The sequence below is a fragment of the Piliocolobus tephrosceles genome, chromosome 13 (assembly GCF_002776525.5).
Source record: "Piliocolobus tephrosceles isolate RC106 chromosome 13, ASM277652v3, whole genome shotgun sequence".
NCBI classification, from domain to species: domain Eukaryota; kingdom Metazoa; phylum Chordata; class Mammalia; order Primates; family Cercopithecidae; genus Piliocolobus; species Piliocolobus tephrosceles.
Window position 1 is genome coordinate 56,131,650 of NC_045446.1, and position 12,528 is coordinate 56,144,177.

Below are 12,528 nucleotides of genomic sequence, written 5' to 3' on the forward strand. Positions count from 1 at the left end.
CCCTTTTTCCCTCCCTGCTTATATGTGACTGGATCTTCCTGGTGGGTAGAGTTAACTGCCAAGGGAGACCCCCCCCAGGACCTTTTTGCATCATAAATGTGTGTCTTCTCCATCCGAAGTCCTAATCCTCTGCTTGTGACGGACAGTTGGTCACTATGGCAACTGACTGTGACGTCACAGGATAAGGACTTCAGGTGAAGTGGCAGGAGCAGGTGAGTATGTAGGAGACAGATTTCAACGTCTGTTGAAGGCTCCCCCACACCCTCCTTCAGTGCCGGGGGCACGGAGGGATATCTTGGGCTCCTGCTATTTTTTAAAATGATGCGGTGAGAGTGTGTGCCTGGCATCTGCGTGCTGCAGCAGTGTGGGGCTGACAGAGTGTGTCAACTTGAGCTCTGGCTGTGCAGGCACCGCTGCTGCGTGAGCCTGTTATTCCATTCTGGATTGCTATTTTGATACCCAGATTGCATCATTCTTCCTACGTATAAACAGGGGGTCCCCAGGGCCCTGCAGCTACTCACTTCTCCACCAACACTGTTGTTGTGATGAGCTCTATTTAAATGAGCTGCCGGATCGGGGCAGGTTCCAGCCACACATGAGCACTGTCATTTTGGGGAACATGGAGGGCTGATGGATTTTTGGATGGAGTCCTAAAAGGCTGAGAGTGCTGTCTCCCGAGCTGTGCAGAGAGCGACAGAGCTAGTTCCTGAAAGTTGAAAATGTCGTTTTCTTCCTTCTGAGCTTCTATTCCAAGGCACCCAGAGGATTAGGAAGGAGATGCAGCTAGGAAGAGAGTCGCCTCTTTGAGGTCTCCCTCTCGCTGTTCAGTTTGGGAAAACTGCTGCAGAGCCTTCGAGATAAACAGAAACAGGAGGAGTCAACCAAGCTCTTTCCTACAGGAGTATCTCAGGTGAGCTAGAGAAATGCAGCCCTGGCTGAGGATGCATCAGAGAAAGGAGAGGATCCAGGCTGCTCCCCTTACCCTATCCAGTATCCATTCCCCGAGGCTTAGGCCTTGCAGCCCGGCTGGCTGCAGCATGCAGGGTGGGTGTTCCTGGGTGCTTGGTAAGCACCATTCTCTGGACCTGTGGTGGTCTCACCTGTCGCTCCTCTGACGTCTATCCCAGGTGTTGCTCTAATCACGGCATCAGGGCCACAGGTAAGCCTGCTGGCAGCTGGGGCAGAAGCAGCAGTCACTTTAGGGGTGACTTGGATAAAAATTTGTCTTTCTAGTCGGGACTGGGTATTTGGGGATGGGGTGCAACATGTTTCTTGAAGGTGGTGCTGCTCTGAGTGGTGGGTTGGAGGAAGCCTTCAGGGGCTGTGTGGTGGGGGCCTTAGCTGGTGCTAGGTAGACTGGGGCTGCCCAGCGGTGGGAGGGCAGAACTGTTAGTGAGGATGTCCAGCCTGCCAGAAGGTACAACTAGAGCATTTTTTCTCATTGCTTAGCATCTGACAGAGGCATAGGGAGGTAGAGAATCTTACCTGTGGCTACAGAGGTAATCAGGGACTGCTTAGTGGTTCACAGTATCAGCTATGTTATACAAGGGCCGTGTGATTTTAGCTAAGCCCCTCCCTGTCTCTGGGCCTCCATGTCATCATCTCTGGTGGGGAATTGCCTGGATGAACAGTGAAGCTCTGTCCAGCTTTGGGTCTACAGGTTGGAACTAGCAGAGGAGCATCAGGCTCCTCCAGTGGATGCTATTGCTCTGTTGGGATCAGAGCTTGGACCCCAGCTTCTAGTTGCCTGGAGCCCTGGACAAGAGCTGTGGAATGAAGGGCTTCCTAATGCTCAGAGGATTGCTTAGCATTGGTCTCAGCCTTATGTGACGTATGTGTTCTCGCTTGGTGACCTAAGCTGACCCGATACCAGCTTTCTGAGACCTCTTTGGGATTTCTCTCCTCCCCTACCTCCCTGGTGTCCATGTTGCCTTGGCCCTGCTGTTCATGTCTGAAAGGTAGACTACCCAGTGTGGGCCCAACTTCCTTGCTGCCTCACTAAGGCCTACGCTCAGCGCATGTTCTAGGTCCCAGCAGCAGTCCTTGTAGTGCCAAACCTCAGGCTGCACTCTAGGTCTGCTTATGGGTCCTGCAGTTGAGCTGGGAGTCTGGCTCCCAACTCAGTGCCAATCCCCAGATACAGGAGTATCAGGTCACTACTTGTCTGTTGGGAATCTGCCCTTTTCTCTGCCAGAGGGGAACTACATCACAGCTGAATTCAGAGTCTTTCTTAACTTCTTAGTCTCTTTTTATTATTATTATTATTATACTCTAAGTTCTAGGGTACCATGCAGGTTTGTTACATATGTATACATGTGACATGTTGGTGTGCTGCACCCATTATTAAAACTCGTCATTTACATTAGGTAAATGACAAGTTAATGGGTGCAGTTGAGCGAGCGTGCCTTTCTCAGTTGCATGATATAGGAGACAGCTATCAGGCTCAGCTACAGGGGAAGGGGGTGCTCTCTCATAGGTGCTGTGTCTCAAACTTGGTTGTACATTGTTTTCACCTGGGGAATTTTTTACACATGTAAAGTGCCTGGTTCAGAGAGTGGTGGTGTACAGATGAAAATGTGTCCCACACTTCTCAAGGACCAGAAGTGTTTGCACTTGTGACAGATGGACTAAATGTCCTCCACTTTCAGAGCTGCTCTCCTAGGCTCCTAAGTTCTCAGGAGCACCTCTGGTGTCTGTGACTTCCTCATTCTGGAGGCAGAAGCCCCACATCTCATGGGGGATAATCATGTGGACTTGGGGCCCTGTCTCTATATTTCTCAGAATCAGTGTTTTTGTATGTGAAACACAAGAGTAGGGCAGTCGTTTGAATAATAATTAACCAAATAAAATGGAAAAAAGCATGATATCTAAATAATATTTTATGTACAATGTGATTTAAATATGTATTTATAACTAAATTAATATTAAATATTGTTAAGTAGATGTTTGGTTATATGCAGCTCTAAGAGTTGATATATTCCAATTGTCTAAAGTAAAACTTTACTTTGATATCTTCATTGAAAGATGGAGAATCTCTTTAAAAAAAATAAAAAGTCAAGGTTGACACAGCTTGATGGGGTTAGGGACCTTCTGAGGGAAGAGAAGAATTTCTGGACAAAGGTGTTATGACACAAAGAGAGCGCATGTCCTCTGGGTCCACTCTGGGGCCCGCAGCCTCCCTGAGACAGTGCCTGCACCACTGTGATGATTCTCCATCTCTGCTCTTTGCTGCACAGCCCCTCTTAGTAATCTCTTAAATCCAGGCTTCCTTTCAACTACAAACTTGTTCCCTGACTTTCTGACAAGGATGATAGCCAGGGTGCTATTTGGCTCTCTGTTCCTTCCCATCTTGCCCAGGATAATATTTCTTTTTCTTCAATTTCTTTTTTAATTTTTAATTTTTTTTTTTTTTTTTTTTTTTTTTTTTTGAGGCAGAGTCTCACTCTGTCACCCAGGCTGGAGTGCAGCGGCGCAATCACGGCTCACTGCAAGCTCCGCCTCCTAGCTTCAAGCAATTCTCCTGCCTTGGCCTCCTGAGGCTGGGATTACAGGGTGCTCCCCACCACGCCTGGCTAATTTTTGTGTTTTTTGTAGAGTCTGGGTTTTGCTATATTGGCCAAGCTGGTCTCAAACTCCTAACCTCAGATGATCCTTCTGTCTTGGCATCCCAAAGTGTTGGGATTACAGTCGTGAGCCACCAGGCCTGGCTTCCAGGAGAAAAAAACGCCTGGCTGCTGTAGGCAGGGTAAATGGGTTGGATAATTTGTACTTCCCTGCATTCCTATTCCCCTCATTTTAATGGTGTAGAAAGTAAGATAATTGCTTGAACCCGGATTGCAGAGGTTGCAGTGAGCCGAGATTGTGCCACTGCAGTCCACCTTGGGTGACAGAGCGAGACTCCATCTCAAAAAAAAAAAAGAAAAAAAAAAAAAAGAAATGCAGTCCTCATTTACCATCATCGACTAGATTCTTAGAAACTATGATTTTAAGCAAAACGATGTACAGCAGGTCCTTAAGTAAACATCCTTTTGTTATAACATTGATGAAAAAAAAAGTTTCATTTTATGTCATCATGCTTAAAGTTGACGTTTCCAAGAACCTATCAGTGATGTTAAGTGAGGACTTACTCTATAATTCAATCTGCTAAAAACCAAGTAATATCCTTTAATACAAACTGTGGTTTATTTTTGTATACAGACATATGAACAGGTATTTGAAAGGCAATGTGATATTTGTTGTGCTAGAAGGATGTTCAGGGTGCTGTGGGAACCCAGAAGAGGGACTAATTAACTAATCCTGGGGGAAATTAACCCTGCTTCTCAAAGGTGGAACATTTGAACAGGTATGAAAAAATGAATGGGAGTTTATCTGAAAAGGAGAGGGTCAAGAAAGAGTATTTCAGGAAGAGGAATCAGCATTTTTCACAGACACAGAGTCAGGCAAAAGTTTGGTGTATTCAAGAGATACCAGAGATATTGGGCATGGCAAAAACACAGGGTGTATGGCAGGCAAAGCTAAAGATGAGATTAGAGAGAGGTAAGGTCAATTTCCAAAGGGCATTGAATGCCAAGCTGAGGACTTTCGCTTTAAGGCCAAGGGAGCAAAGGATGTGTAATGAGGCCTTCTTTGACCTATTAAGTTCTTTCTCTTTTTTCATTCTGCTCATGAGGCCATGTTACAGTGACTGATGTTTGGGCATCTGGTACCAGGGAAGTCTTGTGGATGTTGTTTTCAACGATTAGAGCAGCATTTCTGTCCTGGGCGTAGATGAGGAGGCCTCCCTAGGTTGAACCAAGCGGAAGGGAGGGACGGTAGCCTTATTCCCCTGGATGATGTCACCTGTGGAGAGCATCCTTCTCCACCTCTGGCCATTGTTCTTGACAGGCGGGAGAATATGCAGGACATTCCAGATGCAGTCCTGTCATTAACACTCATGGCTCTGCAAAGACTCAGAAAGTTTTTCTTTCTTCCTTTTTGTTTTTTTTTTTTGGTGGGGTGAGGGAGTATTAAACTATTATTTTTCATGATTTTGTGGATTTTGATTTTCCCGGGATGTATCAGTTAGCTTTTACTGCATAACAAGTCACCTCTAAACTTGGTGGTTAAAACAACTAAACTTCATTTAGTTTATGATTCTACAGTTTGGCTGTTTGGGCTGGGATTCTCTGGGTAATTCTTCTGGTTTGGCCTGGGCTTAGATAATTATGACTATGTTCACTCTTGCGTCTGTGTTCAGCTAGTGTGTTAGTTGGGGCTAGCTGGTCTATGATGGCCTCAGGTAGGATGCCCGAGACAACTGAGATCTCTCTCTCTCTGCATGCTCTCTCATCTTCCAGCGATCTCAATGCCAGGTTAGATTTTTCACATGGCAGTCTTAGAGTTCTAAGAACAAGAGCAGAATTATATAAGGCCACTGAGGCCTAGGCTTGGAGAACTTGTCACTTTTGCTGCATTCTGTTGGCCAAAGAAAGTCACGAGGTAAGCTTAGATTCAAAGGGCGAAGGGTCCTACCTCTTTTAAAAATTAAAAACTCATCACTGACTTGAAGCTCGTGGAGAGTCTTACCTTTTGATGGTAGGATTGCAGGGTATGGATGCAGGGAGAGGAAGAATTTGTGGCCATTTTTTGAATCTACCAGTCAAACTAACTTTCATCACCAGAGATAGTTGATAATTGAGTTTATTGCATTACTGTGAATAGGATATGAGGAATCTTTTGAATCCAAAGTCAACATTCATGGAGGACCATGTAATTTCTGAAGTTTTATCTAATTTAATCTGCACAGCAACTCTTGTTTTCCCTATTTTACATATGAAGAAAGTGGGGCACAGAGCAATTAAGTGAGATTGTTTTGCCCAAGGTCATTGGCTGGTAAGCCTGGTATTTGGGCTTACATTTGTCTGACTGTAAGTCTGGAGCAACTGCCATTATATCCATCTTCTGTATTTTGAAGAGATGAGACAGAGGAGATTGTAGCGGGACTGCTGCATTCACTGCCATAGCCAACCCCTTTCCAGATCACCCTCATCCCTGGACGCAGGTACCTTGCCCTACTCCAGAGGCTCATTTTCTTGTTCCCAGTAGGTTGACTGCTCTTGGGGTGGGCCGGCAGAATCACTGTGGTCTCCAGGGTGGGAGTCTTTTGCTACTTTTATAGTCCAGAAGCCTACTACGCTAAAGAATGTGTTAGAGACTGATATATTTCTCTGGGGAGAGATTGTAGGTCAAGCTGTTCGTAGGTAAAATATACATATATATGTTGCATCCAACATGTACTATGGGGAGAGAGCCCTCCAAAAGACCTCTGAGCCTCAGAGGCAGGCTGACTGGTATATGCTGTCCTAAGAGAAAAATACCTCCTAGATGAGCAGGCAGAGAGGGCTTGCCTTTCTCTGACTAAAGCCTTGGAAGCTGTAGCTTTGAGATCTTCCAAATCATCCTGCTATGTGGTAACTGTAATGACCTGGAGCTGTGCCTCTAACTAAACTGACTCCCTGGATCTTGGCTAGTGATGGGAGCTGTGCTCTCAGGGATGTGGAATGAGGAATGGGAGCAGCAAGAAGGCACCTGATTGTCAGAACCAAAGCAGGGTTGGGCCTGTAGTAGCATGGCTTATGGGGTGGGGAGGAAGGTAGGACCAGGTAAAGACAAGAATGTGAGGAGACCAGTTGGTCTGTAGGGAAGGCCCCAATGGGATGGTGATGTTCAGGGTACCCACATAGTAAATGCAGGCCATGGCATCAAATGTAGTTCATTTTGGCAGACATGGGTATTGCCACGTATCTTGGCGTTGTGTATTAGAAAGCCCCATGTCCAGGCCTTAGGTATAATCAGCCATGTTGCTCTGACTCTGCTATCTTTCTTTCTTGCACAGAGCTCATCTCCTGTCCTGGGTGTGAACAAGTATATCTTACCAGGGATGTAACTGAACATTTTTTTCTGCAGTGTGTTCCTACTGAGCAACCCAAGATGGCCAGGGTAAGTCAGGGCAAGGAAAGAAGCAGCTGATCTTTTTCTGAAATCTGTGAGACCCCTGTCCATAAGTCTGTCTATCTATCTATCACTCTATATGATTTGTTACTTCTCTTTCAGTTTTACTAATCATCCATCCATCCATCTAGAAGAAAATAAAAATGCATGAGTTGGGGAAAACAATGAGGGGGTTTTCTATTAAGTGAAAATTACTGACTTTTTTTAGTATCAATCCCTTTAGCAGAAGGTGAGTGTAAGTTAAGGTATATTAAGAGTTGCTTACTGTATATATAATTATTTTTTTCTCTCTTACAGCTCTTACTGAAAAATACCAGTACTGGGCTTTTGTTTTATTTTTTTTATTATCCTGAGTTGAAATTCATATACCAGCCTAGATTAAATGGGTTTATTAATCTTGCCTGTATTTACCAACTATCACCTTTTTCCTGAATTTCTTAAATTTTTTATCACTTACTGGCTGGCAGCCCTTCTGTTCCTCTTTCCACTAGGGTATCCTTGTCATCTAAATTAGTAAATTGCTAATTTACTAATTTACTTGTTCCTGTGACTGATTTGTGCTGAATGTCTCACATGTGCCAGGCCCTGTGCTGGATATTAGGGAGATAGACCCATATACTCTACCTTCAAGGAATTCATAGTTTAATTAGTAAAACTTTCAGAATTCACATAAGTTTGGTGGCCTCTGTGATTCAGGCACAGATAGGCCAACTTTTCCAAATCTCCCCTTCTCTTGATGTTTTATATCAGCCCTGGCAAGATATTTGCTTACCAAATGAATGAACATTTGGACTGGGAGAGGCCTAGATACCCTCAGATCAGGCAGAACCCAGGTGTGGGAGCACAACTCTGAACGCTGTTCTGTACTTGCCCTTTCTTGGCTGCATTTGACCATCTTGCTGTGTAATCCCATATGTGGGCCTTCTCCTCTCTGAAGCACTCCTCTCTGAATTTCCTGCTTTTGCCAGTGCTCTCCCTCTAACATTTTCCTCCCTTGTCTGCCTGGCGAACCTACTTGTCATTCAGTATCCAGCTCTAATGTTTCCTTTTTGTAAAACTTTTCCTAGCCACTCCTAGACTGAGTTCTTGGAAGGCTTCCTTTGCTTCCTTTGCATATGTTGCATCCTTTTTATTACAGCATTACTCAGTTAATGCGTACCATCCTGTGTGCTATGGATAGCGTGAAGTCAGATCCTTGGCTTATGTATCTGGGTATCCTTAGCTTCAGGACAGGACTCATGTGAACAGCCCCTGAGACAGCTGCTGCTGCTGCTCTTCCTCCTCCCTCCCTCCCTCCTTCCTTCCCTCCTTTCCTTCCTCCTCTTCCTTCTCCTCCTTCCCCTCCTCCTCTCCTCCTCCTCTTCCTCTTCCTCCTCCTCCTCCTCCTCCTGCTCCTTCTCCTTCTTCCTTCTCCTTCTCCTCCTTCCTTCTCCTCCTTTTTTGAGACAGGGTCTTCCTCTGTTGCCCAGGCTGGAGTGTAGTGGTATGATCTTGGCTCACTGCAGTCTTGACCTCCTGAGCTCAAGTGATCTTCCCACCTCAGTCTCCCTAGTAGCTGGGACTACAGGCATGTGCCACCACTCCTGGCTAATTTTTGTACTTTTTGTAGAGATGGGGTCTCACTATGTTGCCCAAGCTGGTCTGAAACTCCTGGGCTCAAGCAATCCTCCTGCCTTGGCCTCCCAAAGTATTGGGGTTACAGGTGTGAGCCACCATGCCTGACATAGCCACTGTTCTTTTGGTCACAAAGGATGCTTCCTTTCACAAGCCCTGGCATGTTACTCCCAGACAGCTCTGCAAAATAGACTACACTCCAAAATAGTGGAGGAATAGGCCTGCAGGACCCCTGTCTTTAGAGTATTTGCCACTTGTGGAGGCAGACCCAAATGAGGATCATGTCAGTAACTCCAGAACTCTCTGCTTCCAGAACTGCTCCGAGTGCAAGGAGAAGAGGGCAGCACATATCCTCTGCACCTACTGCAATCGCTGGCTATGCAGCTCTTGCACAGAGGAACACCGACACAGCCCTGTCTCTGGGGGCCCGTTCTTTCCTCGGGCCCAGAAGGGATCTCCAGGTACCAATTCTACCTCTCCCCGCCCACTCCCGTGCCCTAAAGCAGGGCTGAACCCTAAGATCCCTAGGGAATAGCTCTTCGATCTTGTTTCCTTGCTGGGGGAGAAGGTAGGGACAGTCTCAGAACCTTTCCCAAAGGAAGTCTCCTTCAGAGTCAAAGGGGTGACTCACTCCTGTCCCTCCCTGTGGGGGGTGGGGGTGGATGAGTGTGGATGAAATGGTACAGGGAGGAAGGTGTTGGATTATTGTGGAAGCTAGCTGAGCTCCCTGCCTTTCACCTCTAGAGCAATCATGCCACCCTTCTAATTTATTTACTTGATTAACTTAGTCTGGAGCAAGGCTTATTCGTTTGTCTATCCAGCACCATCTGTTTTATTTTATTTTTATTTTTATTTTTTTTGAGATGGAGTCTCATTCTGTCGCCCAGGCTGGGGTGCAGTGGCACGATCTCGGCTCACTGCAACCTCCACCTCTTGGGTTCAAGCGATTCTCCTGCTTCAGCCTCCCGAGTAGCTGGGATTACAGGCATGTGCCACCACGCCCAGCTAATGTTTGTATTTTTAGTAGAGATGGGGTTTTGCCATGTTGGCCAGCCTGGTCTTGGACCCCTGACCTCAGGTGATCTGCCCACCTTGGCCTCCCAAAGTGCTGGGATTACAGGCGTGAGCCACTGCGCCCGGCCACCATCTGTTTTAAATGACACTCTTCTTGAAAGTCTTTTCTCAAGGCCCTTGAATTGTGACAGGGGTTCTACATCTGTCAAATCCACAGGAACCACAGTTCATGATCCATGAGATCCAGCCTGGAGTCTGGCAAGGCTGGGTAGCTGGTTTCAGCTCTGTTAAAAACAGAATCCTGATTAATGAACAGGTTGAGGTTAATTGTGAAGGATTCATTATTTTGCAGGAGATCTATGTGGAGTAGTAGCAAGTGCCTTCCTCAGCCTGTAGCAGGTAGTGGGATGCTCAGGCTTGATGGTGTGCTATTTCTGGACAACTGGGCAAATCCAGCCAAGCTAAGCCCAAAATCCTCCTTGTGCCCCTGGAGAGTCATCTCCTGTTTGTACCACTTCCCCCAAGCTCTGTGTTTCTGCAGTGTCCTCTGAAGGCTGAGGGCTGTGCAGCAGATCTTAACTGAGAGGTCTGTCTAACTGAGCAACAGAAGCCCACTTTCTCTGTCTTCTCTGGCAGGAGTGAGTGGTGGTCCCGGAGACTTCACCTTGTATTGTCCTCTACACACACAGGAAGTACTCAAGCTATTCTGCGAGACATGTGATATGCTCACTTGCCATAGCTGCCTAATGGTGGAACACAAAGAACACAGGTAGGGCTGACAGACTGCCTGAAATGGGCTGGGGAGGGCTCTGGATTTCTTACTTGTGAGAACTCTGGGGCTCCCCATGCATCAAAATCTTCTCCCTGCCCAAGCCAACCTACAGCCCCTGGGCTGAAGTTTTTCCCTGCTCCTGTTGTGGTACTTTCCTGGAAAAGGCCTAATGGGCTAAGGGCCTGTGGTGCCTTAGGCTTTCACTAGAAGTCATCACAGCTTCCATGGGTCTGGCTGAGACAATCCCCTGTGGAGATTCCCGCTTGGTTGGCATGCTCAAAGTAGGACTCAGCCCTTCTCAGCTTTTTCTCTGTCTCATCCCCCAGGTGCAGACATGTTGAAGAAGTTTTGCAAAACCAGAGGATGCTTCTGGAAAGTGTGACTACACAGGTGGCACATAAGAAATCCAGTCTACAGACATCTGCAAAGCAAATTGAGGACAGGTAGCACAGGCTAGTGCCTTGCCGGTGCTGGAAATGCTGTGTTCCTGCACACCCGGGATTCCGACACCAGGCCGTCAGATGTAGTGCCTGTGAAGAAGAACTGTGGTTAAGCAGATGTGGGCATATGTCCTAGAAGGCATATGTCTTGGCCTTAGAGGTCTCGGGGCCAAGGAGGGATCATTAAGTCATCACTTGGTAACTGAGACCAAGCTAGGTCAGGATGATCAGAGTGAGTCTGGGTCAGAGCATACACCTTATGAACTAGCCAGAAGTTGATGCTTGAGAACAAGGGCACCAAGCAGACAGTAGGGACGAGAGTGCTGCTTTTTATGAGGGTGGAACAAACCAGGAGCAATCTGCGCTTTATCACCCCTTTCCCTGTGTGTTCTCTATAAATCTACAAATCACATGAAATCATTGGTATTTTACATAGGAAGAGGAAGTGGTAGGTGCTGAGAGCACCTCATGTGGCAGGCACTGCGTTGGGTATCATGTATGCATTATTTTATTCAGTTCTTGCCATTCTTTCAGTCAGGGATTATCTCCATTTTACTGATGAGGAGACTGAGGTTCATAGAGGTTAGGTAACTTCTCTGAGATCACACAACTAGCCAGTGACTGTGCTGGGTTTAGACGCTGGGGCTGTGGTGACTTCAAAGCCCATGCTTTTTAAATTTTTTAAAATAGCTTTACTGAGATATAATGTACATATCATAAAATTATTCTTTTTAAATGTATAATTCAGTGGCCTTTAGTATATTCACAGAATTGTGCAACTGTACATAATTACTGTCTACTTTTAAAACATTTTCATCCCCCCAAAAAGAAGCCACATTAATATAAACATTATTATATGTTTATAATAAACATGTTTATTTATTATATAATTATATAATGTTTATTATTGTTTATTATATAATATATTATTATGCCAATAGTGTAAACATTATTAGTCACTCTCCATTCCCCCAACACCTCCCAGCCCTCAGAAACCACTAGTCTGCTTTCTGCCTATTTTTGCCTCATGGCGACATTTATTGGAGCATCCTCCTTTTAAAGACAACAAATTACAATAAATCATTCCCATACTTTCTCTTTTGGTCCTACCTCTAGTGCTGTGTCAACTGGGGGCTACTGGGTTGATCTGGGTGTAGACTTGAGGTTTACCTAGAGAAAACCAAGCTGAACTTTGGTCAAGTGGGGCTCAGGTGTACAAAAGGTGCGGTGGTGGAGGAAGGCTCTTTTTTTTTTGTATTTGGTGTCTGCTAGGCCCTGATATCAGTAGGCAGCCTCCAAGTTGCTTCTTATGTTTGCTGTCTCCTGGTCTTCATATAGTCCATGAGGAAAGCTTACCATGGTTTGTCCCATTGTGTTTACAGGATTTTTGAAGTGAAGCATCAGCATAGGAAGGTGGAAAACCAGATCAAAATGGCCAAGATGGTTCTGATGAATGAGCTGAACAAACAGGCCAATGGGCTAATAGAGGAATTAGAGGTATGTATAGACAGATGGATCAGATGGATAGGTTCAGAAACCATCCACAGATCAAGCTAGTCCCAGGACTGAGGGAAGCCTAGGCTGTAATTCAGATATGCAGCTTCCATAGCTCTCTCCTGCTCCCTGCATTTTAAAATGTCAGCCTAATTTTGGGAGGGTGGCTCATGAAGGACTAGAAAATCAGTTCAAGCTGATCTT

At 45.8% G+C, this 12,528-nt stretch overlaps 1 protein-coding gene across 1 annotated transcript in view; it reads left to right on the forward strand.

Annotated features, from left to right (window-relative positions):
* The first annotated feature begins 226 nt into the window (after positions 1 to 226).
* Positions 227 to 12,528, forward strand: part of TRIM66 (tripartite motif containing 66) — a 46,942-nt gene continuing 34,640 nt past the window's right edge. Inside the window, exons 1-6 of the mRNA XM_023189810.1 lie at positions 227 to 326; positions 6,875 to 6,978; positions 8,918 to 9,065; positions 10,255 to 10,387; positions 10,717 to 10,833; positions 12,213 to 12,327. Coding sequence (XP_023045578.1) covers positions 6,970 to 6,978; positions 8,918 to 9,065; positions 10,255 to 10,387; positions 10,717 to 10,833; positions 12,213 to 12,327 — 522 coding nt within the window. The 5' untranslated portion in view covers positions 227 to 326; positions 6,875 to 6,969. The remainder of the gene's footprint in view (positions 327 to 6,874; positions 6,979 to 8,917; positions 9,066 to 10,254; positions 10,388 to 10,716; positions 10,834 to 12,212; positions 12,328 to 12,528) is intronic.